The sequence below is a fragment of the Protobothrops mucrosquamatus genome, unplaced genomic scaffold, assembly GCF_001527695.2.
Source record: "Protobothrops mucrosquamatus isolate PMUCROS unplaced genomic scaffold, P.Mucros_1.0 scaffold351, whole genome shotgun sequence".
In the NCBI taxonomy this organism is placed as follows: domain Eukaryota; kingdom Metazoa; phylum Chordata; class Lepidosauria; order Squamata; family Viperidae; genus Protobothrops; species Protobothrops mucrosquamatus.
The window spans coordinates 323,127-348,521 of record NW_015386686.1 but is presented as its reverse complement, the minus strand read 5'-3'; the positions used below and the strand labels follow the sequence as shown (position 1 = coordinate 348,521).

The 25,395-nt window shown below is 38.7% G+C and overlaps 2 protein-coding genes across 2 annotated transcripts in view; both read right to left on the bottom strand.

Moving 5' to 3' along the window:
- Positions 1 to 12,356, bottom strand: part of LOC107287115 (arf-GAP with SH3 domain, ANK repeat and PH domain-containing protein 2-like) — a 44,450-nt gene extending 32,094 nt beyond the window's left edge. The window contains exons 1-6 of the mRNA XM_029284059.1: positions 12,231 to 12,356; positions 8,612 to 8,684; positions 6,591 to 6,736; positions 4,692 to 4,757; positions 734 to 783; positions 506 to 635 (exon numbers count right to left, since the gene is read on the bottom strand). Coding sequence (XP_029139892.1) covers positions 506 to 635; positions 734 to 783; positions 4,692 to 4,757; positions 6,591 to 6,736; positions 8,612 to 8,684; positions 12,231 to 12,356 — 591 coding nt within the window. The remainder of the gene's footprint in view (positions 1 to 505; positions 636 to 733; positions 784 to 4,691; positions 4,758 to 6,590; positions 6,737 to 8,611; positions 8,685 to 12,230) is intronic.
- A 422-nt stretch (positions 12,357 to 12,778) lies between these two features.
- LOC107287114 (fer-1-like protein 4) overlaps positions 12,779 to 25,395 on the bottom strand; it is a 58,593-nt gene continuing 45,976 nt past the window's right edge. Inside the window, exons 39-45 of the mRNA XM_015815582.1 lie at positions 24,147 to 24,325; positions 22,831 to 22,916; positions 21,657 to 21,755; positions 19,701 to 19,942; positions 17,551 to 17,840; positions 16,366 to 16,466; positions 12,779 to 15,067 (exon numbers count right to left, since the gene is read on the bottom strand). Coding sequence (XP_015671068.1) covers positions 14,887 to 15,067; positions 16,366 to 16,466; positions 17,551 to 17,840; positions 19,701 to 19,942; positions 21,657 to 21,755; positions 22,831 to 22,916; positions 24,147 to 24,325 — 1,178 coding nt within the window. The 3' untranslated portion in view covers positions 12,779 to 14,886. The remainder of the gene's footprint in view (positions 15,068 to 16,365; positions 16,467 to 17,550; positions 17,841 to 19,700; positions 19,943 to 21,656; positions 21,756 to 22,830; positions 22,917 to 24,146; positions 24,326 to 25,395) is intronic.

Below are 25,395 nucleotides of genomic sequence, written 5' to 3'. Positions count from 1 at the left end.
TCTTTTGGAAAAAGAACCATCCAATTTGCTATGCAGCTTTCCTATACTATATAGAGGCCAGATGGTGCTGTCCTGGAAGCGGGCACCAGTTGGGAGGAAGGCACAATTCTCACAATCCAAGAATTTTGCTTCTGGGACGGCACCATTAGGTATCGTATAGGTATAGTATAGGAAGGTCACATGGCAGATAGGCCATTTCTCTTTCTTAGAGGCAATCTTTGGAAAAAATAAATGAAGTAAGAAGTAAGAGAGCGAGAAGAGCCAAAGATGTGGGGCCCAATGGAGATATGAGCCCATTCCCATCTGGCATTGAAGATATTACCTAGTTGGGTACTGAAACATCCAAAACTACCAAGCTCTGAAAGCACCAAGGATTCCACAGGATGGAGTTAATAGATTCTCAACCATTTCAGAGGTATCATGCTTAGGGTCCTGCCTAAGCTGAAAGAAAGACAGACTCAGGACCTCCTTTCTGAGAAGAAACCTCACCGTCTGCCTGCCTCACCTCACACATGTGTAACTGGAACATCCTTCGCTCTTTTTCCATCTCCTCAGCAATCTCTCCTCCAGCAACCTCTGTCCTCACCATTCCATACTGTTTCGCCAGCTCACGCTTTTCTTTCTCTATCTTTGCACTCAAGGAGAGAAAAAGCAATGTTAGGTATTTTAATAAAATCATCTCAAAATTAAGTAGGGTTAGTTTTGTAAAGAAGATAATATCAGAACAACTTACAGTTTGTTTTCATAGTCCTTCCAAGCTTTTTCAAAAGGCTTTTTAAAATCCTATTGAGAGATGAAGCAACACTTTAATGCTGCATTTTATCTTTTGTTCTATTTTTCTACCCCCAAATAATTTTACATTGCTAAACTGTTCTGTTAGCATGTATGTATTTGTGTGTCAAGCATTCCAATTTACCTTCAGTTATTATCAGATCAATCTGATTCTATTTTTCTGAATATTGCTAAATACAGTTATACTGTTTGTATAATACCCCACAATTTTCCTCAGTTATTATTTATTAAATTCTTAGACATTTCCCATTTGACTCTGTTGGTCATCTATTTTAGCTGTAGTTGTCTATTTAGTTGATTATCTGTATCTATGCATTATGCTTGTATGTACTTGATTCCTATTTTAATTTTTATTACTTGCTAGAACTATCTTTAATAATGCAGAAAATTAGTGATTGCAATTAATCTGTTTAACATTATAGTGTTTAAGTCATAATTCCCCTTTATATAATACTTTACAGTATGCTATATCATTATGCTTCTTTAGGCACAATATTGATGCTAAATAAAGTTTTGTTTCAACTGATCCGTTACTAAAATAGAAATTTGAAGTGACTAATCCTCAAGTTTACTCATCAGACCTAATTAGTACCTCTCTGGTACTCTCTGACAGAAGCAACACCTTCTTGATCTTTTCAACTCGGACTATCAGGGATAAAATCTGAGGCTACATACTTGCAAAAGCTCCTGAACTATGGTTCCTTCTTCTAACTGTGGTATTGGAAACAATATACAGAAAAAGAGCCATTACATTTCCAAAGAGTTTGAAAACAAATAAAATAAATATATTTTCAATTTTTTTTTAGTGTGTGGCATCATAGAGAGTGAATTCTTTCAGCTTTTCCATTTCCTAACTCTCTTTTCCTGAGAGCTATATTAAAGTGTTATCCACCAGTCGTTGAACTGACATAAAAGTAAGCTGGAATGCATTGTTCTGCCCCAGTCACTAATCAGCTCCAAAGCAATCTGCTATGGATTCTGCCCCAACTGGCAGCAGCAATGAAGTTGGTGATAGGTACCATCTTTATACACATTGCAAAAATTAAGGAGGGGGATTAGTGGATTCCTCTAACATTACTTCCCCTCCAACCTGCTGGATGGAAAAAAGAAGTGCAGGTAGATGCTAACAGAGTAAGTTTATCTACTTATTGGGTTCCCCAACTACATAATAGTGTCCAAGTATAGAAAGATGCATAGCATGAAACAGGGTCCCATATCTTGCTCAGCAAAATGCTTGCTCCACACTTCTGACCTAAAGTATAAAAAGAAGCTGGGCAGATCCCAAACTGAAGACTGCATTAGCATCCCATTGATGAAATATGCTAGATTGTATTCACAGCCCAGCGGAGAAGAGAAATGCTATTTTAAAACTGAAACAGCTAAGGACAACTTTAAGTGGCCTCTGCTGGGGATGAGTGTGGAAGAAAAACTTCAAAGCTGCCAATGTGAGTTTTCCTTCCTTGTGGTTTTGTATCCCCTGGGATTTTGAGAAAATAAATGACCACATTTGTGCTGCAGAGAGATTTAAAAAAAAATGCTGACGGGACAGGGTGTGAATGGAGGTAGAAGAAAGAAAACTGAGTCAAAGCTGAAAAAGCAGCCAGCTGGGCCTGGAGGAGGTGAAACGGAACATAGATTTGGTGGAGTGAGCAGTGAAATGCTGAAGCTGATAATTGGAGTGAGAAGTAGCGGAGCCTAACAGCCTCAAAAGCTTCTGTTGATGCAGACTGCGATAGCCAACCAGCAGCCAGTAATTGTTTCCCACCACACACTGATAAGGACCAAGACACTGAAAGGTAACTCAGTAAAAAAATAAATAAATTATCAAGAAACTCCAATCTGCAACAAGACCTATGGAGGCATGGGGCTGGAGAGTGGAGAAAAATATAGGGACAGGTGTAATCACAAAATAATAGGATTCTCACTCCCTACAGGAAAGGGCTAGAGAGAAAAAAAATGTGTTTAATGGTATGTGGGAATGACCTTGGGAGACAGAGGGAAGAGCCAGGTCAGATATGAAGCAGCTCAGCCTGCAAAAGGAATGTGGGTGAAGCTGAAGGGACCCTCCTTAGTTTTTTGGGGGCTGCAAAGGCAATGGGAGAGAAGTCTACTTTCAGACTTGCAAGGTTCTGTTAAAGTAAGCTTACAATAAGGTAGAATTATTTCATCTGGGTGTGCTTTTTGTGTTGATCATCTTGGAAGGCTAACATTGTGTCACTACTATACTATCTTTATTGCTAAGTTAGCCAGTTAAGGACATGGGAAAAGGAAATTTGTAACCTTGTTCAGTTTTGTAAATGGTTGTCGCTTATTGATATAGGATTAAGCGTAGTTGGATAAATGTGTATACAGTATAAGCTAGATCAGTGGTTCTCAACCTTTTTAATGCCGCGACCCCAACCGGTCGTAAGTCGAGGACTAAACTGGTCATAAGTCGAGGACTTTCCCTGCCTGGGAGTGCCGCGCATGCGTGGTTCCGCCCCCTGCGCCGGCCGAGGCATAGCTGGCAAGCGGCAGAGACGGAGCAGGCCGACCACCAGCTGGCCCAGCCCAAGGAAGGTAAGGCACCCACCGGAAAAGGGGGAAAAAATGGCGGACAAAAAAATGGTGGACAAAAAAAATGGCCGACAGCCTTGCTTGGCGACCCCCGTGAAATGGTCGATCGACCCCAAATGGGGTCCCGACCCACAGGTTGAGAACCACTGAGCTAGATGCACTACAGCAGTGATTATAATTTATGTAATAAGTCTACCTCTTATAAATATGAGATGAGAAGCATTCAGCCACATGGTCTGTGGGTTCTACAATACTTTAAATGTAAACCTGCCACAATGAGACAATGGCAAACTCATGAAGACGGACAGAAGGTAATAAGCAGTTATTAATGCACATTTGTGTTGCTATTAGAACATAAGGAAAACCCTTACAGTCACATCCAGCAGTATTGGATATGCTACTTCCTTTCTCTTTCTCCCTATTGTTCCAACATCTAATTTTCAGTCTAGTTTGCTAGCATCTGAGTGTTCCCATTAACAAGTATCAAATTCCATCTCATGTTGCTGAATTATCCATTCAGTAAAACAATTGAAATAAATGAGAATTGCCTGCCTGCAGCAACAAGCCCCCATTGCAATATCATTGGATTGCAAGGAAGCTCATCAAAATTAGGCTGCAGTTTCTTTTAATAACCCCCCTTATTTCTGCCACACAAATTGCTTTTATATAGGCATAATGCAAGAAATGCAGCCTACCAGCTGCTCTGTTTAAAATGAAAGTTAATGCAATATACAAATGTATAGTCTTGGAAGTGGTATAAGTAAATGTTGAAAAAGTCATTTTTCATTGCCCTGAAGTAGTAGAGGACTACAAATATGCTCCTGTTTGTTAAGTTGATTGCTTGAGATCATGCAGGCCTGAACAAAAACTTAAGTTTAAAAGTAATTTTAATTTATTGACATACTAGCTGCTCTGAGAAGGTCCATTCTTTAATCAGTTTTCCAGCCCAATTGTGTGCCTTAAAAATGAACTTTAATCCTGCTTATTTGGAAATTATGCAATTTTCCCTATCACTTCCTCACAAATGAAATTGACAATACCACAGCTTTGATACCACCTCAGAGAACAAAAACAGTGTCTACAACTGCCCAAAAGAATTATCAGAAAAATAGTCTGTGTAAAAGGCTTTGCAAGAAAATAACTTCAGGGTGAGGAATTTGAGTGTGTATTATTGTCATTCATAAATGAAATAGTATGAAAAGAGCTGTCCCTAATAAGGAGTGTTTCCTACAACATAGAAACTACAGAGTGACTCTTTTAAAGATCATGAAATCACATTTTGAAAATTAACAGATGACTGGCTTTAATACACATTCTACAATCTAATTCCAGCATCAACTCACCCCTTTGAAATCTCCCTTGACCAGTGAATCCAGAGAAAAATGAATGTTGTGATAGAGGCTCAGCAACTGAAAAACAAAGTTTATTATGTAATTGGCACATAATAAGTGCTCTTTCCTAATGAAAGAAGAGAATATTGAAAACTGTTGTAATAACTTAAAGTATGCAGTATAGTATGGGCTATTACTGTATGTGGAATGCTTTCAGACAGCCAATGTTTATAGACATTAAGAAGAGTCGAGCAGCTGTTCTCTTATAATGTCTGGTCCCCATAACTCTATTTATGAGGCGGGGCAGCTGATATAAGAACCTCCCCTAAAAGCAAACAGATCCAGCAGTACTGCAGAAATTCAAAAACAATGATAGAAGCAGGCAATGCCAGTCCCAGAACAATATTATGTATAACATTCAGAAATCTCATCTATAGCAGGTCTAAACTTGCTGTTTTGCAAAAAACCACTCTTCTGAGAGAGCAGGCATTCTGAATCCAAACAGCTGAATCACGGCTGTGGATAACTGGCATGGTAAGATGGGAAGGAGCAATTGATAATAATTGAACTTTACCCTTGCTTAGCAAAGGGATGGCAGTGCTGGCAATAAAGGGTCATGACAAGCAGCATCTAGAAGAACCCTGTGGAACAAACAAAATGGGATGTGCCTGCTACCCCAGTATTAAAATCAATGGCCACATGAAACCCCTACTCAGCAGAAACAGCAGAAAACTTTTAACGCCCTCATCAGGCACAGAACTAGCAATGCACAGCTGGCAAACTCCGCTATTTTTCCTGGATCAAATATTTTATGCAGTATAAATCAGTCTTCTTTAAGGACAGGTCCATGCTCTTTCAAAAGAGTACTAAATCAGTGCATATAAAGAACCTGTGTAAGATGAAACAAGCACTTCAGAATGGATTGATCAGCACTTGAGGGCAGATGCCTCTGCAGAAGCCAATTATCCTGTCTCTTCTGCAGCCAGGCTAACAAGACCAATAAGAGGTCAACTAATCCTCAACCTAGATTACATCAGCAGCCAAGTGGTTGGTGTAGTATGCGAGATTTTTTTCCCCCATTCAATCATATCTAATTTTTGGAGACTGTCTGGATAAGTCCCTGCAGTTTTCTTCAGAAGTAGTTTGTCATTGCTTTTGTCCTAGGGCTGAGAGGAAATCACCCAGCTGGCACTAGAACCCAAGCTACCATTAGCACCCACAGTCTCCTGGTTTCTAGTCTGGTGTCTTAACTGTTACAGCTACACCAAATTAGCTTTCATGACAGATTATAATGCAAAAATTGGATCATGAGAACATTACTTCAAAACTGGAACAGCTAAAGGTGCCTTTAAGCGTCTATCCTCTGGGCTGGAATTAAGATAAACGGAAATTCTTGAGGGCATATCTTTAAAACCAGGACTGAGTTGCAGTCCAATGCAACTTTAGGATAAAAAAACTGATAGGAATTGTGGAATAATCTTAAAATATGCACATTGCAGTTAGAATTCTCAAACATTTGTCCCCAACCTTATTCCTATCTCAGGCTCCCCAAATGCTGAGCATGGGCTTTGGTCCACACAAAAAAATTGACTACTCATATACAGAAAGCATCAAAATGTTCTGCTTCCCCCTCTGATTAATAAATGGATTAAGCACATTTCCCATTTTTATAACTAGGAGATTATTTAATCATGTGAATTTCTTGACACCTGTAGTCAGATTTCGCACAGGTCAGGGAAATTTCAATCGATTTCCTAAAATGAAATTAATACAAACTGTCATGACAAAGAACAGGAAAGTCCTTTCCGTGGCCCTCCAGATGCTGTTAGACAACAATGCCCAGCAAACCCAATAGTAGGACATTGGAACCTTTTCCCCAGAAAATGGGAGTTCAGATGAATGGGGCAGTACCAGACTCTTGATGGCTTCTAGCAGCTCTTGTGAAAATGAAGCAAAGGTGGTAAAAGCTTCAGAAAGCTTTTCATCTCCAGTGTTGTGATAGTTTCCTGAAAATTTCTCCAGGGCAGCAATATGAGCTTCTAAGTGGCTAATGAGATCTGCAGAAATAAAAAGGTATTTGAATGTTCTTGCACCTCTTTTTCTGAGGCAAGCAAAGCTGTATTACAAAGGAAATCAGAAAACGCTGGCAGGAAGCCATTTCATTTATTTTAATGGCCCTAAAACCAACATGAATACATATAGTATTGGAACACTCTGGAAAATAGGATATGGAAATGTACTTTGAGAAGGACATAGAATGCCACATGAAGGTAAGGACCTCAGATAACTGATCTGAGGTTGTTAAGATAGCACAGCAGAAGAGAATATGTGGTCTTCTAGTTCTTGGGTCCTCCTGACCATGCTGTAAGGGCAGACAAGCACTGGAGTTCCATGCCAAATGAGGAATTACAGATTGCAAATGGTAAGCGTTTACAAGGAAGATTGCTTTATAATAAGATACGATCCCTCAGTCTTTTCTCATCTGGAACTAATGACTTCCAAATGTATCCTGAATGGGAAATTTATCTACAAGAAAGGAGGTGTAATGACAAAGGGCTCACAGAGAGACAGCTGGTCAAGAGTGAAGGAAACACTTTTGGAATATATTTTCTCTTTGAGAAATTGATGTCACCATGGTAATGTCCATGATTATGCTGTTTGTTTTCGGAATCAATTTGTCTGATCTAATTTCTTTCATGGAATATTACAGTTTGGCTGGATTCACACTGTGGGATGTCTCTGCAGAGGAGCAGGACAGCAAGTGATACCACAGTGTTATGGCATCGTCATGCAAATAATTCAAATTATATAATTTCTGTCAGTTGTAGACATGTGATGCCTATGATTGTATAAACAAAGTTTGATTCTGGTTAATTGTAGTCTATCAATCTAGCCATTCTGACTTCTAAGTCATGGTTTATGGTTAATGGGCAAATCAGGATATATGGCTTATTTAACAATCCTTAGCTAAAACAAACTGTTGCACAGTGTAATGTGTGAATCCAGCTTTTTTCTTGCATACAGAGATTATTAAGCAGAGTGCATATATTTAGTCTGCTGCACCCAAACGTCTGTTCACATGTAACAAAGAAGTACACAACATCAGTGAACAGCCAATTTCCATGGGGTTCAGCAAGATTGCCTGTAGTGGGCAGCATTTGCATCTACAGCTTGACACGGAATTCTAGAATGTCTGTCTGCAGGGAAATCAGCTTTTCATGGATTAAATGAAAAGGATTTAATATAAAGGAGAGTTGCTTAGTGCTAGGCATGTACTGAGTTGAAATTTCTTTGTCATGCCTGAACAAGTATATTTGTCAGGTAGCAGTCCTGTGCACCCTACCTGAAAATGGCAGTTTGTGCAATACATTTACTGAGTGTGATCATAACAATCAACTTTTCTTTCTTTGCATGACATGGACTTGGCTTATACATCATGTTGCCTACAAGGTGGTTGCCTAATTTATGGTTCAATGTAAGTTGCCTCCCCCTCCCCCCCCCTTCTTGGTTCCTTTGAGGAAGTATTGACATCCTGGACAAGCCCCTGCAGTTTTCTTGGCAAAGTCTTTCAGAAATGTTTTGCCATTCCTGCTTCTTAGAGCTGAGAGGGAATGACTGGGCCAAGGTCCCCCAGCTGGCTTCGTGCCTAAGCTGGAACTAGAACTCAGAATCTCCCAATTCCTTACCTGATGCCTTTACCACTACACCAAACCAGTTCTCTAAACAGCCTTACTAAATTCAACATTCTTACTAAAGCTTAGTAGGATCTATTTCTGGATACCTGCATTTTTAAGGATTAAGAGAAAGAAGTAAATGAATTAGTCCTTTTTTTTAAAAAAAAAATACTCCTTAAAGATATAAAGATATAGAAATATTCTGGCCCATCAGATTTTACTCCCTTGGCTCCATTCTATTTCTTGTTGCAGTCTGACCTTGTCCAGTCGTGTGCTTTGCTTTGACTGCTTTTCTCATTTTTTGCAGAACAGTTCGATCTGAATCCAAGTCCTAAAAGCATTAAAAAAGAAAGGCTAAACATATGTTCTCTTTTGCCTACAACCATAGTCAGAGCAATTGGGAAAAGTATGTTACCAACATGCTATTACTTTAATTTTGCAGTTCATTAGGATTAGCTTTTATAGCAAATCATAAGGACACTAAAATGGTGACAGGCTTGGAATGATCTCATTATACAAAGGTTGTGGTTATATCCTAGCATCATGATATCAGACAGAACTTTATAAGTGGTGGTGTTTGCATGACGACATCATAATGCATATATTGTCATCCCCTCCCCACAAAACTTATATTCACAGAAGCTTTTAAGACAACAATGATGCAGGATGTTTCTGGAAGATTTCAGTGGTTTTGTTCAGATTTATTACAATCAAATATATAAACTTACTTTCATAACTAACCTGTTTGGATTACTGCAATATACACTACATGAGGTTGTCCTTGATGACCACCCAGAAGTTATAACTGGTCCAGAATGCAGTGACATGAACTGTATTGGGCACCCTGAGGTTTGCCCATTATACCTGTTCCATGAGTTGCATTGGCTCTCAATTTTCTTCCAGGGGCAATCCAAGGTGCTTATATCTTTAAAGCCCTATATAGCATGGGACAAAATTACCTGCAGGACTGCCTTGCTTGCCTTAAACATTGCCATCTTGTGGGTCCTTGGAAGCTTGCCTTTTCTGTTGCAGCCCTTGCGCTATGGCACTCCCTCCTCCCAGATCAAGCTGCTCCTATCCTTTTATCCCTGTGGAGAGCTTTCAAGACTTGACTATACTGCAAGCACTGGAATAGGGTAAGGTGAGATGAGAATGTGGGTAGCATCAGAGAAATGGGGCTATAGTGCCAGGTTTTTCTGTTTTATTGTTTTCAGCATTATGTATTTATTGGATGCAAGCCATCCAGAGTTGGTTTTAAGATGGGCAGCTATACAAATGCTGTAAATAAATAAATGCTGTTCAGATTTTTGCAGATCATCCAATGCTGGAATTTTCTCCCCTGCACCCCAAGATAAGAATAACCTCATCAGTTCTCAGCTTCTGAAGGTCCTTCAAGATCTGGTTTTGCCAGCAGGCCTGGGATGGCAGGAGACAGATGAACTAGTGAGGTGGCTCCATTGCTATAAATGTCCCTTCGTCTAAAAAAACTATACAAACTACTAAAACAAGTATAATGTTTTTAATACTTGTTAATGAAAATGATTTTAGATATTTATTATTTTAGTTTGTTGTATACATCCCAGAATAACTTGCTTGTGAAGTGGCTGATAATATAAATTATGTAAATAAATAAATACACTCAAATACACATACTGGAAAGCATGGTGAGGATTGCTAGCAATTTATTACCTTTTTTGTGTGGAATGAAGATAGGTTTGTCACTGTACAGTTGGTGGAAGTTCAAGGTGTGAACTAACTAGACAAGATTTTTTTATTTTATTTTTCTATTGGTCAAATGGACAACACTGAAATCTTTAACTATATGAGATATAATACAATCATATACAATATACAGACAGAGTACTATGGAGAAGTACTATTCAATCAGCACAAATAAGACTTACTGCTTCTTGTGACTTAGATTACACATTCTTTATCAAATTAAACCTTAAACTAAAGAAAATAAATAAAATAGACCAAAATAAAACCTCAGCAATGTTTCACATGTGACAAATGTGAAAAATATCTTTAATGGAATAGTTATTACAAACATAGTGCCTCGCAGAACTCTACACTGAAAACTGACACATAATTAAAAATGAAGCAAACAAAAAGTATTCAGAAATGCAAAAAGTGAAAGAAAAATGACAGCTTGCTGACATGCTGAATGGCAACAGAGACAGGAAAATTTGTGCAGCTAAACTAAATTTTAGATAAAACAGGGAGAGACAAAGAGTTCTGTCTGAATAACCAATTCAAAGAAATTAAGGACAACTGAAAAATAGAAGGATAAGAAATAGTTTTTTTTAAAAAATAAGAAAATTACAGAAATCAAAGGAGGCAAATACATACTATAGAAAGGGAAATATAAAGAGGTGGCACAACCATAGAGAAAAAAATGAACAAAAGAGATTGTCAGAGCATAAATTCATGAAAAGATTTTATCACAGAACTACAATCAGACATTCTGGAAAATAAAGTTAATTCTAGCAGAATTATTTAAAATCTGACAAGAAGATGAAATTAAAGTTCTACATACAGGTATGGAATACAGTGTCCAAAGGATTGGGAATATCAATTTATTTCCCAGTATCAAAAATTAACAGTACTAAAGCAAGCACTATCTCATACACTACAATAGTAAGATAATGCCAGATGAAATAATATCAGAATGCTAATTAGAAGCACTAATAATGAAGATAAAGCTTTGGACTTATAATGTGAACTTCACCAACATTTTCTTTTCCTGATGCTACAAGTTTTTTTCCTCCAAACTATTAATATTCTTCAATGGTTTCCTGCTACCAATTTTAAATTTAATGTTACATCCTGTCCTAGCTCTTAAGGGACTTTTGATAGCTTTTAGGATCTGCTCAGCTCTTTACAAAACTTAACTAGCTGTCCATTTCTAGAACCTGCTTCACAATAAGTGTGGTTATTGGGAAATCAAAAATGAAAGATGTGCAACACATTTTAAAAGAGGAAATGAAAAAGTAAAAGAGACAGAAATGGTTCTAAAAAATATAATCAACAAATATTTACTGTAAATGATCTCTTCCATAGCTGCATAAACGGTACCCCACCTTATTGTTTTAAAAATATCAATTATGCCTGTTGTCAGTTGTTTTCTCAGAATGAAGCCTCATTTATTTTCATGTGATTCATTCCTAAGTAATATTGTGAGAAGACCATAAACTTAATCTGCCTGGTTAAATTGTATATAAACAGTTGTTGAAATGCTGACACAGGATGGGAGTAATAACTCAAGAAATATGCAGAATTCACTACGCCAAAGAGCATATCAACCTATTTCAGATTGTGCCCATAGGAACTCTGCAGTTATTAGATAAGACTAATTCATGGTATCTTCACCAATGAGAAGAAACCTGTTAAGGCTCAGAGAAATTTTGTGCCACTGTAAAGTCCTGTGATGGTCTGGCTCTAAAGGGTATAACTGTACTTAATGGCATTTTAGGGAGTAAACACATTTATTATGGTCAAACTCTTGTACGTCATAACCTTTTTGTCAGCTTGGCTGGAAAGTTTTAAATGAATTGTCAACCTCTGTGAACATCTGGATGCATAGATAGTCATTCATACTTTAAAATAGAAATATAATATTAGATTTTTCACTTTTTCAGGAACTTAATTTTTAATTAACAATTGCATTTTTATTGTGTAAACTGCTTTGAACTTCTGCTCTTGAAAGAGTAAAGTGCACATTATTTCACAAATAATAATTGGTTACATGTTAATAGGATGAGGTGAAATTTCCTGATTCTTGTTTACCACCCCTACCCCCACCCCAATAAATCCTCAGCAACTAATTCAATCCAGTTGTATTGGCTTAAATCCTCTTTCCCTGCTCCTCCCTTACCTCCTCTAAGCTGCAAACTGTGTTCCTGCATTTGCCCATGTGGCTAGTAAAGGAGGAGGTTGTTGGAGAACTCAGGTCCTCTTCGGTTTGGGAAATGAAGTCTTGGACAGAAATTAGGTCCGGCATTCTTGTGTCTGAGACGGGAGAACGTAGCAAAGAAGGACACAGCCTTGGGCTATCCAGCAAAGTCAGAAAGGTGGAATATCAGGCCACAGAAAAAAGGGGAACAGGATTGAGAGGAAGCAGCTAAGGGTAGCTGAGAAGACCACAAACCTCTGAAAAGCAGAGCAGCAGCTTGCTCACTCTCCTTCTGTAATTCTGCTTTCCTGTCCAAGTTATGCACAGAGAGAATAGTACTTAAAGAAGTGCTCAGACTTGTGCACTTTTCTACCACCCAGTAATTGCCTATCTTGTGACTTTCCCGGGCCATAGAGTGACTTGGAGAGGAGCGTTTGGCCACCAATTCTCTTGAGTATTTAGGAAAATGGCAAAAATGCTTTTCTTCTGCCAAGCTTTTAAATTTTATTTTTTGTATTTTTAAAATATTCAACAGTCTCAAGTATTTACATAAACAGAAAGGCAGAGTATACATTCATAATAAATAAATAAATAAAATTATGCTAAAATACTTTTTTAAGTTAACTTTTTTGAAAATTCCTGGATGCTGATTACTATTTGTACAAAGAGATACATATGGCAGACAAAAAAGGCACAAAGGATAATGTAATTTTGGTTCAGCACTGGACTTTCCAAATATTCAAAACCAAATTGAAGCTATCTCCCACTGAACTCCAAATGGTTTTCTAGTACTGTTTGTAGTCTGATCATTGAAAGGAATTTTGTGTTCATATCTATTCAAATCACTTCATTTAGTGTAGTACTAGTTGCATACATATTGCTTATGACACACTTTAGCTAAAGCTATTTTGGCACATATTTAGGAGCCAGTTGGTCCTTTGGAAATGAAAGATTAGTCAATAACATGATTTGCAGAGCAACCTGAGTTCCTAAAAGTTTAGTGTTGACAGCTATAAACTGATTTTTGATGCCTTATTTTTTTTTACAAATTGTGCAATATTGCATTGCATAGATTCCCCACTTACTGTGCTATGACTCATACAACAAAAATCTGCAGCAGAATACAGTGTATTCATCTCATGTAATTGTTTATCAAACTGCACTGGCTCCCTATAAGCTTTCGGGTGCAATTCCAGATGTTGGCTATCTCCTATAAGGCCCTTTATGGCACAGCTCCTGGGATAGCCTGACTCTAACTATCTCTGCTCAGCCCAGGAGCTCCAGCTGAGTGGATACATTTGGAGTCCAGACCAGTGGTTTGGTAGTAGGCTGATTACCCAGAATAAGGACCAAAGTAAAAGTAGAGAACTTCCTTGGAGCTTAGAACAAATGATGGGGAACAATTTCTCCAGTCTTTTGGTTATAAAACCAATGCTTTGTTTGGCCATGTCCACCATAGCAGCCATTTCACAAATAGATGACCCACATACTCCATATTATGAAAGCACTTCAATATGATCTCACAATTGCCCAAATATCCAAAGCCCATACAAATTACGTTACTTAATAGAATCTAAGGTACTGAAAAACTATATAACACTATTAACTATTTTTCCCATTTGTGAGTGTTTCTTATGAAGATGAATGTGACTTGGTATTCCAGCAATCTAAGTGCTCTAATCCACAAACAGCAGTACATCTCTACCTCTCTCAAACTGGATATTATATTATTAGCTATTTGGTAGGCATGGTTGGAGAGAGAAAATCACTGTGATTGATTATCTACAAAAAGTTAGTATAGTTTGCACCTGCACAACCTTTGTGCACTTCCATTGCAAAACTCACAAAGGATTTGATACACTTAATTCTTCTAAACATTCAACTAGACCTTAATAGTTTTTTGTGTCCTCAGTGCATCACCATAGCATTTTATTCAGTGTGGTACAACACAACCCATGATATAGTAAGTATATGAGGAAACAGAGGTATAAATGCAATTAAGTTGATCAAATCATTTTCTAAAGTTTTTCTCCCATCGTTAAAATTGGTCTATTTGCATGGTACAGTACATAGTCTATTTTCTTATGTACTGTTATATAAACACAAAATACTAACAATGACAAGTGATAATTTTTCCATAAATAAAGTGCATCCCACTACTGCTTACCATCTCTTGCTCTATAATATTGGGATTTTTTTTCTCCATAGCATGTGTTTTGACTAATTGAAATTCATTTTCCCACAGACATTTGATCTGGGAACACAAACAGCACCAGCATAAAACTGTTAGTCTTCTTCATATGACTAATTTTAGTGCTTCTACATCTCCTCTGCTTTCTTTTATTTATTTTATCCATAAAGTCCACAGAGTCTATTTTTCAATAAAACTTTATCTTCAGAACTATTGACAGGAAAAAAACGTATTTCAAAGACTGTTATAAATCCTATATGTGAGCAGGCTGTCTGCTCAGATAGAGGCAGCATTTCTTTTCCACTGGCAGATGCATTTTTAAAATGCTGTACGAATAATTAGGCAGCTATATTCCATGTTCTTTAAGATCTTTGATAGATAGTCACTGTTATTTCCCTTCTGTTCCTTTTGTTAAATCCCTATTTGCTGGGGAGGAAGAGTAATTCTTTAGCCATTTATTATCTTCTCACTGATGTATCCAGGCATTGTGTAGAGAATAAGAACCAAGAATATGGTCAGAATTGCAATGATCAGCAATGCAATGATGTACTTCTTGTACCGTTTCCAAATGAAGAAGACGAATGTTTTTATGGGGTTCACAAACCAGTTGAAGGATGTTTTGGGACGACTGGAGGAGAAAGAACATGTTTTAGATAGGTGGGGGGGGGGGAGAAGCTAAGGAAGGAATCAAATGTTAAAATTTAAAATATACAAACCATATCCCCCATATCTGATGTAACATGGGTGACTATATAAATGTTTTAAATAAATAAAATTTGACTCCCACTGAGTGTACAGATGCTTGGATTCTCATAAGAAGGCACCTTCTCAGGCATAAAATGTCATTGAGTTCATCATCCTATCTTCTTTAAAGCCCAGAAGCAAAACACAAGGACAACAACTGTATAATTCTGTTGGCCAAGAGTGAGTGATATTCAGAGAAAAAATGCTTCTCATTCTGGAGTCATCACAAGTATAGTTCATGAATAGCCTTATTCTCCTTAAGCCAATATTCTTTGCTTCAGCCTCATAATCTGAAAAGCTAAAGATCTTCCAAACCATGCTGCCAGTTTTTAAACTGAATATGTTCCATATTCTGTACTCTATTTAATTACAATAGCAACATAAAGAGGCAATTTTAGCAGTATGATAATTTTGGATATAAATTGATTCTTGGTAAATTTAGGCTCTCTTTCTCTTACTACTTTCCAGCTATCTGGACCTGGAAATGATAGTAAAAAAATAAGAATATTACAGTAGAAAACAGAGTTTCAGGACATCTAACTGGAAGTGGGCCACATTCATATAAAATTATTCTAACTTTACATTCAGCTAACTCCTCATACACATAAACAGGAGGATTCTAGAGCAGGGGTTCCCAACCTATGGGCCGCGGTCTGGGCTGTAGGCTCTTGGTCAGCAGGCCACGGAAAAGGCTGGCCAGTGCGTGCACATGTGGGCGTGCATTCCCCCCCACTCGTGCTAGCCCCCGCAGGCCTATTTGCACATGCGTGCAGGCACAAATGGGGATGCTAGCGCAGAGCAGGTGTCTGCAGCCCATTTGCACATGTGCCGCTAGCATGGGTGGGTTGCATGGCCTGTTTGCGCATGTGCGAATGGGCTGCTAGCTGCCACAGGGGATGTGCAGCTGTTTGCGCATGCACACGGCACCAGCACATACCGCATGCACAAACAGGGCTGCTAGTGCGTGCCAGTGTGCATGGCCCCGTGCACCCGCGCACCAATTTTGAAGCTGCTCTCCGTCCCTCCGGTCCGCGAGCCCGGAAAGGTTGGAGACCTCTGTTCTAGAGAACCCTTCACTATATATCACTGTTACCATTCTGAGTGGGAGAGCAAGGGCAGATATGGTTGGATCTATGACTGGGGCATTTGTATGATAATCAGCAAACATTTATCAGCACTTACTTGGGTTTTTCCAAAGGTTCTGGTTCCTTTCTCCCCAGACCAACTGGGTTTTTTTCAGCTTCCTCTATAGTCAATAACTGAAATTCAGCTTCTACTTTTCCCTGGAAAAAAACCACACTATGAAATAGCAGCTGACATTTTCAAGTGTTTGCTTATTAAAGAAAATACAATGCAACAAAACCAAAAAAATTCTCCAAGAAACACAATTTCCACAACAGTTGAAACAGTGGTGGGATTCAAATATGTGAACAACCGGTTCTCTATGTGGATGCCGCTTCCGGAAGTCCATTCTGGGCCTGGGCAACAAAAAATTAGCTACTGGTTCTGCTGAAGTGGTGCGAACTGGCTGAATCCCACCACTGAGTTGACAGCAAATTAAACATAAAATTAATCAATCAAATTCAAGAGTAAAAATCCATGTCTGTAGAATCAATCATCAGAGAAATGGGAGAAGTCAGTTGATAGTCTTTAAGAACAACTGCTCTGATACCTAGAAAAGGTAGTGGCTTCTGATAATATATGAGGCACCCATTATTTTATGATCTGTGTTTTATGTTTTATGTCTCTTTAAACACATTTCCTAGCAAGATAAAGATATTTTGACTGCGCTCAGAGTAGTGCAGATCCCATTTAATTCTAGATTGGGATCTTCTTGTAGAGTCACATCTATCCACCTATTTCCTCTGCCCAGAACATGGTGTTGGCAAGAAGTTTTTCTGATTATGAAGTTCATCTTTTTAAATTTCCTGTCTCTGGAGACTGGTTTGTTCTTTTCCCTGAAGCAAAACACATTGGCATCAGCCCTTTGAAGTTTTTCTTTTTATTTTGAATTCTTCTTTTACCCTGTCAGGTTTTGGTTTTATACTGATAGCCACCACAAATATATAAGTTCCAAAATACAGTCTAATGAAATTCAGAGCTTTTTCTTAATATCTGGAAACTGAAGATGGATTCAGCCTGGTGACTTTCTGTAAAAGGCAATTTCAAAAGAAAGCATCACAGCTGTCAGAAAACTAGGGTCTGCCAGATTCATCTCAGATAAAGAGGGAAGTAGGAATAAAAAGACCAGGAAAACAGATATGTTTTTAAGGAATGGGAACCCTAAAATAAAAGCTGGGTTTGAGACCCCACATTTATATCCTAGCCTTTCAGGCACCACTTCAATATTGCTGCATGTTTTCTTACAGTTAAGATGAAGATGTTCCCACTAGGATCTGAAAACTCAACATCTTCTGGCTTAACTGATCTCCTCCATTTCTTCTTCTTCTTCTTCTTTTTCTTCTGCTTAGCCTCTCTCTCTTCCCTTTCAATGTCTTCCTGACCTTTCAATTTAACGAAAGGCCACCACCCTTTCATTCGTTTGTTTCGGAAGATCGAAAACCGTGGCATGGCCTTTTCCTTGGCCATCTTGATAGTGCACTGCTCTGAACTCTTGGCAGCTCTCACCATATCATTCAGCTTTAACTCAATGGCTCCTAGAAAGGTGCAAAAAACAGAGAATCTCAGGCACTCACCCACTTATATAATATATAATATCGCAATAATTGCTAAACCGGTAAGAATTGGGGTTTTTAAAATTTTACTGGGAATTATATTAATTTTGATCACAGTTAGCAGGGCATCAAATCTTGATAGCCTGAAACATTATTGCAGAAATCAAAATATGACATCTTAATGTCATCTTGTTGAATCCTGCTCAAGGCAGAACCTTCTAACCATCAGCCTCCCAATAGCATGGCATAAGTAGAAAGATGCCTGTAAGATGTTTTGAACAAGTCACATATAGAAAAAGAGGGCACAGCAATCTGGCTTGAGAAAAAAATGTGAACCTCCTTTTCTTCAAATTTCCTCTTAAAGATAGTACAAGAAGCCTATATTCTGAGGCTGAAGAAATATTCTTTAGTCAATTCTTGAACAATGTCCATCTACTACTAATCTTATAGAACTATCATTTGATACAATTATGCACCATTATCACAGATGGCTAAATCTGGTGCTACTGATGAAATACTGACTGAAGGTAGCATATAATAACTACAGCACATGATCTAACCCAATTGATCAGGTTGATCACTGGGTTCTCCTGGGAAAGAAAAAATATAAAATGGCTTCCTTTTCTAATTGAGTCTTGTTTGAATAATACGATCTTCTTGGATTTTGTTGTGTTACTGTATCCCTGCCCCTGCATAACTCTCATAGCTGGTGAAGTTAATTTCAGGGAACTTCCCATATTCAAGCTTCACTCAGTTTGTTACTCAGAGCAGTGAATAAACTCATTTGTAACCTTGTTTGATTAAAGATGCTAGAAAAGCTGTAATCACAGCAGAAAACTTGCAGTTGCCAGCAATGGACTTAGCATTATAGAATCCATCTGTGGTCATCTTTGCACTCCCAATGGACTATCTGGACTTTCAGGTTTCGTCTGTCCTTGGTTCTTCTAGGTCTGATACCCACAGCTCTACACTGGCAACACAAAACATTCTGACCTCGTTTTAAAGCAGTTCCTGGTGTTCATATAGATCTTCCTATTTAACTAAGAAAACTTACCCAGGGATACCAGAAATTGTTTAAAGTTAAGGGACCCTCAACTGAAGCTTGTCTGAATATATCCAAATAGTTATCCTGGTAACAGTAGCAAAGTGGCTTGCCATTTTCTTCTTCTACAATATTTCTTGACTTTTTAGCCTATTCTGTTTCCTTGGAATGTCTGGTGATCAGCCAGCAAGAATTAATCAGACCTAATCTTGCTTGGCTTCTTGGCAGAGGCATCTGGTATTTTACTTGCTAAGCAAATAGGCCAACAAATTACATTTGTGGTCGTACGTTAAGGACTGTCTGTAAATAAATGTGACTGAGAGTCAAAGAGACTCAATCAATGCTTCTGAACCCATAAACTCACCCTGACATTCTAGACCTTATATTGTAATATCTTGGTAACCACTGGATGGTACTGTATAGTCGTTTTTCTCCTTTACTGCTTCACCAAGGATACAGATTTTGTATCTATAAATAGGTAAGATGACTTTTGTTACCTATAGCTGGATAAAACATTCAAAACTGAACAAGGAGAAGAAGCTCTTGCTAAATTGTCCCTGGCATTCTGGGACATGTCCTCTAAATAATAGTGGGGATTGAAATAGTTTTTTTTCCCTGTTTCTGGCTCCTTTTTATTTCATATTAACCAGCTTAATAGAAGAACAGAACACCTTTAAGTAGCAGATCAATTTCATATAATTGCAAGCAAAATTATAGAAGATCTTTTTTTCCTAAATTTTCTCCTATTTGTATGCACTAAAACAAGCTAACATTCAAATTCTGTACATTTAGAAGAATACCTAGGAAATCATTTGCTGAAATCCTGTCGTAGTCCCAGACTTGAAGGACTAGGACAGCTGGTTCACGGAATTCTGACTCCTCCAGAGAAAAAATAGAATCCTTCTTTTTGTAAGTTATCTCTTTCTCGGTTGGAAGGTAATCAAAGCGGAACACAAACCGCCAGTTGAAGTTGCCTTCCCCAGTCAAAGAATTAAAATGAACATCTGTTTCTTGCTTGTCTTTCTCCAGTCCTTTGATCCAGCTGCAGGAGAAATTTTCATTAGCATCTAGCAACATTTTAACATAAGGATGATTCAGAATACAGGTAGTCCTCGACTTACAACAGTTCTTTTAGTGACAGTTCAAAGTTACGGCACTGAAAAAGGTGACATGAGCATTTTTCACACTATCTTTGTAGCATCGCCATGATCATGTGATCAAAATTCAGATGCTTGGCAACTGGTTCATACTTATGACAGTTGCTGTGTCCCAAGCTCATTCTAATCACCTTTTGCAACCTTTGGACAAGCAAAATCAATGGGGAAGCCAGATTCAGTTAAAAGCCATGTTAATAACTTATCAACTGAAGTGATTCACTTAACAACTGTGGCAAGAAAGGTCGTAAAACGGGGAGGCAAAATTCACTTAAGAAATGTCTCATTTAATAATGGAAACGTTAGGCTCAATTGTAGTCATAAGTCAAATACTACTTGTACATCCTAAATAAGGTAACAGTGGAGGAAGGAATGGAGATTTGCTCATTCAAGCCCAAAGGTTAGATGTCTCAGCTGCACCCCCGCTAGCCTCCATCACATTATAAATGTCCACATTTTTATATACAGGTAGTCCTTGTCTTACAACCCATTTGTTTAGTGACCGTTCAAAGTTATAGCGACCCTGAAAATAAGTGATTTATGAGGTTTTTAGTGGTTTTCACACTAAACCAGTGGTTCTCAACCTTTTTAATGCCGTGACCCCCAACCGGTCGTAAGTCGAGGACTAAACCGGTCGTAAGTTGAGGACTAAACCAGTCGTAAGTCGAGGACTGAACCGGTTGTAAGTCGAGGACTACCCAACCGGTCGTAAGTCGAGGACTTTCCCTGCCCGGGAGCGCCACGCATGCGTGGTTCCGCCCCCTGTGCCGGCCAAGGCGTAGCTGGCAAGCGGCAGAGACAGAGCAGGCCGACCACCAGCTGGCCCAGCCCAAGGGAGGTAAGGCACCCGCTGGAAAAGGGGAAAAAAATGGTGGACAGCCTTGCTTGGCGACCCCCGTGAAATGGTCGATCGACCCCAAATGGGGTCGCGACCCATAGGTTGAGAACCGCTGCACTAAACCCATGCAGCATCTCCACGGTCACATGATCAGTTGCCCTGCCTCTGGGGTCATGTGATCTGTAACCTTCCCAGCTGGCTTCCAACAAGCAAAGTCATTGAGGAAGTTGGATTCACTTAACAACCGCATGATTTATTTAACAACTGCGGTCATTCTCTTAACAACTGTGGCAAAAATGGTCCTAAAATGGGGCATAATTCACTTAACAACTATTTTGCTTAACAGTGGAAATTTTGGGCTCCACTGTGCTTGTAAGTTGAGGAGTTATCTATGTAGGATATACAGTGCATTTTCATATGCAAGCTTGAAGAAAAGCAGGCGGCAGCTTTATTTAGGTGCCCCAAGCCAAAGTCTATATCAGTAGAGTAATATTTGCTACAAAAATGAAAAATCATGCTAAATTGATTAACTCCCAAATAGCAAAGGATAGAGAGTGGGCTAAAGTTCACATCATACAAAGTGTTGTTTCTTTAAAACCCCAAAAGGAACCATGTAGCAGGAGGAATTTGTATCAGGATAATTATGAATTAACCTTCCACACACAAATACAATATATTAAACTCCAATTCAGACACTTAATGAAATGGAAAGGATGGCCCAGGAACAGATTTCTGGTTGTTTTAACCTATCCCAGCAAATGCACCTTTTGACATATATGTCACTGGAAATTTCTCCTGTTATTGGATTGACATCGTCAAGAATCACATCATCTGTATTCCAGATAATAACACGTAGTTCATAACTGGGAAAGAGGGAAAAAACCAAAGACAATAATGATTTTCTTGCAAATCCTGAGTAATTGGTTGGTTGATCTGTTAATTAATTGCAAAGATGCATACAAGATGGGTGGCAGTGAAGCCCCTTGTCAGTGGCCTTGGTACAAACAAACCCTTAGGGCAGTGATGGCGAACCTTTTAGAGACCAAGTGCCCCAAAACTGGCCCTGCCCCCACTCCACCCCCTGTCCCGCCCCCACCCCACCCCCCATCCCCTGCGCCGCCTCCCCACAGGGCCACTCACCGCCTCCAGGGCCCGCCGCATTGCCCAGACAGCCCAGCAGCGCTATGGCAGTCACGCCCTCTGCCCGCGCCCTGCAGCATCAACTGTGCACAATGGGGTGTGAGGGCAGAGTCTTGTCTATTCTGACTGGCTGCCATGTCCTTGGCTCAGGGGCAACTCTCCTTCAGGGGAGCTGCTGGAGAGGAGGGGGTTGTGGGGGGAGGCGAGGCTGGGGCAACGACACGTGTGCCCACAGAGAGGGCTCCGAGTGCCGCCTCTGGCACCCGTGCCATAGGTTCGCCACCACTGCCTTAGGGTAATTGCAGATTCTCTGCATTTGGTTTAATGCTAAAATAGCACGAATTCAATATGATTTCCATGGTTTCCATATTAGAATTACAGATTCTTCTTGTATACCATTGAGTTAGTCTAAATTTGGCTCTAGCCAGTCTCTCCATTAATTCTGAGGCAAGCTGCAGCTGCATATTCCTCTTGCTTTATTATACATACATTACTTTCCATTCTTAACAGCATATTACCCACAAGTGCGCACTTTTCCATTTGAAAAGGCATCCAGAGGAAATTAACTGTATTGATTCTGTTATTCTGCAAACCTTTTTCCAGAATATTAAATGCACTTTTCATTTATACGCAATGTGATGCAATTTGCCGTTAGAAAGTAGATAAAAGGTTAGATGTTTGCGGCATCAGAGAATTTCAAGTCACAAATCTTTTCCCAGTGCACAATATACACAACAACTTCTATAAAGATAAAATAAGTATTAATTCACATTCCTGTTCATAGAGGTCCCCCCTCACCTGATTGGCAGTCGTGGTTTGATGTTGACAGGTGGTGGCGCAGGGACATCATTTGGAAACATGTCAATCCACATGTGGAGAGAACCCTGGAGAAACAAGAACAACAAAAAGTCACTTGATAATGTTTTCTCCTTTGTTGGTCAATAGCCTAAGTTGCTTGGTATTATTCCGTGCATCTGTGTTTTTACACTGCACCTTGGGATGTGTTGTCTAGGCAACTAAACAGCATTTTTCATTCATCCTTTCATTTATGCCCAGGAGAGTCAGGTCAGGTCCAAGAACATTAATCCTTGTTTCCCCAACATTTTTCATGTTTCTTGCTCACAACCTGCCCTGAAAAATGGAAGATGAATTCAGCAGAAAGTTGTACCAGGAATATATTTGCTGGTTGGAAAAGAATTCTTCCTTCAACCACAGTTTGGGCACTCGGTCTCTAAAAGGTTCACGATCACTGGTATAGGCTAACAACAATTAGGATCCAGCCTTCTTTCAATGAAGGGTTGAAGAAATTTCAATATCTTGAAATATTTTCAGACAAAATATTTGTGAATAGGAGTATAAGCAAATGCTTATAAGCAAATGCCAAAACCAAGCAAAACCAGCATTATGAAATAGATAGACCTAAACATCTTTGACTGGTCTCAAAAATTTAAGTCAGGCTTAGTTTGTGATTGGATTGGAGAGCCTGAAGAAATCTAAGAGCTGTCAGAAAGGTAGCAAAATTGAAAAAAAAAACATCCAGGAAGAAGATAATGGCAAACCATTTTCATAATTATGCCAAGAAAACTATATTGTTATATCTATAAAGTCACCAGGAACTGAGTTTGACTTGGCCAGAGTAACCTGTGGCTATGATTGTGCTAGAGCAGCCTTCTGTCCACGAGGGTTATTATGGGAGTTGAAAAATCTTATGTATATGTTATTATGTATATGTTATGTTATCTTAGAGAGGACCTCGCTAAACAGCAGACAAATATTCCTACAAATATTTTGCAGGCAATGGCTGTTATGCTGCTGCTGCTACTACTACTACTACTACTACTACTACTACTACTACTACTACTACTAATAATAATAATAATAATAATAATAATAATAATAATAATAATAATAAGAAGAAGAAGAAGAAGTAGTAGTAGTAGTAGTAGTTGGAAGGGACCTTGGAGGTCATCTAGTCCAACCCCCTGCCCAGGCAGGAAACCCTCTACCATTTCAGACAAATGGCTGTCCAATCTCTTCTTAAAGATACATATGTAAATGTTGGATGCAAAATATAACAACACTATAGTATGTATAAATCAAATTTCTGCTTTTACCTGGAGTATACCAGGGTTTTCTAGATTGTAAATGGATCGAACTTCCACATGTTCTGGTACTAATTTGCATCCATACTCAGGCATTTCATCCCAGTGTTGAAGAACATACAAAGCTTTGTGCTCATCATAGGCAGACCAGGTTTCATCATTACTTTCTTTGTTGTCTTTTGCCAAGGCTTCTGAAATATAACAAAATACAGATCCCATCAAGACTGGATTCAATTCAGTAATTAACGTGATATGTGAGATTTCTAATCATCCACTCATTTTCAATTTCTAATTTTGTATCCATAGTAGTGTCACTGAATTTGAAAAATTATCCCAGTTGGTGGGAGTTGATATTTTAATATTTTCCTGCTGAAAGATTTAGAATGTGTGATCTCTCACGCACACACATACACCCCCAAATATATCTACATATATTTGGATAAATATATTCAAATATATACATATAAATATATGTGGGTGGGTGAGTTTTCAAATAAAAAGAGGTTCAACTGATTTGAGGATAGTCTGAAATATGTTTAGGATAGTACTCTAAGACTCTTTAGGAAAATAGATGTGTGAATCATAATACTTGATAACTGTTGTAAGCATGACCATCTTTGTTTAAAAATAGCTTAATGCATATGGTATAGGTAATACAGTGCTCACTTGATGCCCACAACTGGGACTAGAATGTCTGTCACTAAACAGCATGATCATTAAGTGAAACATGCTCCATTTTATCACCTTTATGTTGCGGCCATTAAGCAAATCCTGCGTCCCCCACTGACTTTGTCAGAAGCCCTCTGGGAATGTCACAAATGACCCTGGCAGGCTGCAATTGCCTGAATTTTGATCACATGACCACGGGGCATTGCAATAGTCATACTTGCAATGCCTGATCATAAATCACTTTTTTCTGTGCCACTGTATTGTCAAATGGCCATTAAACAAATAGCTGTAAGTCAAGGACCACCTGTAAATTCAAAATCTCTGAACTTACATAGTAATGCAGAAAAGAAGCTAAACCAAATCCCCAGACAAAGAGCTTTGTGGCTTTGGGTGATGTCTGAAGTAGAGACAGTCTCTCAGTTGAAACTTAGCTTCACTTGATTATAATAAAATTAACAGAGATCACTTACTTAAATCCCCCGAAGAAAGTGACAAAATATGACAAAATTAAAGATAGATATAGATACATAGATATGCCTTCTGCAGCAGAATAAGTTGGGAGCATGGTCCCAATTAGAAAAGACTGTGGTAC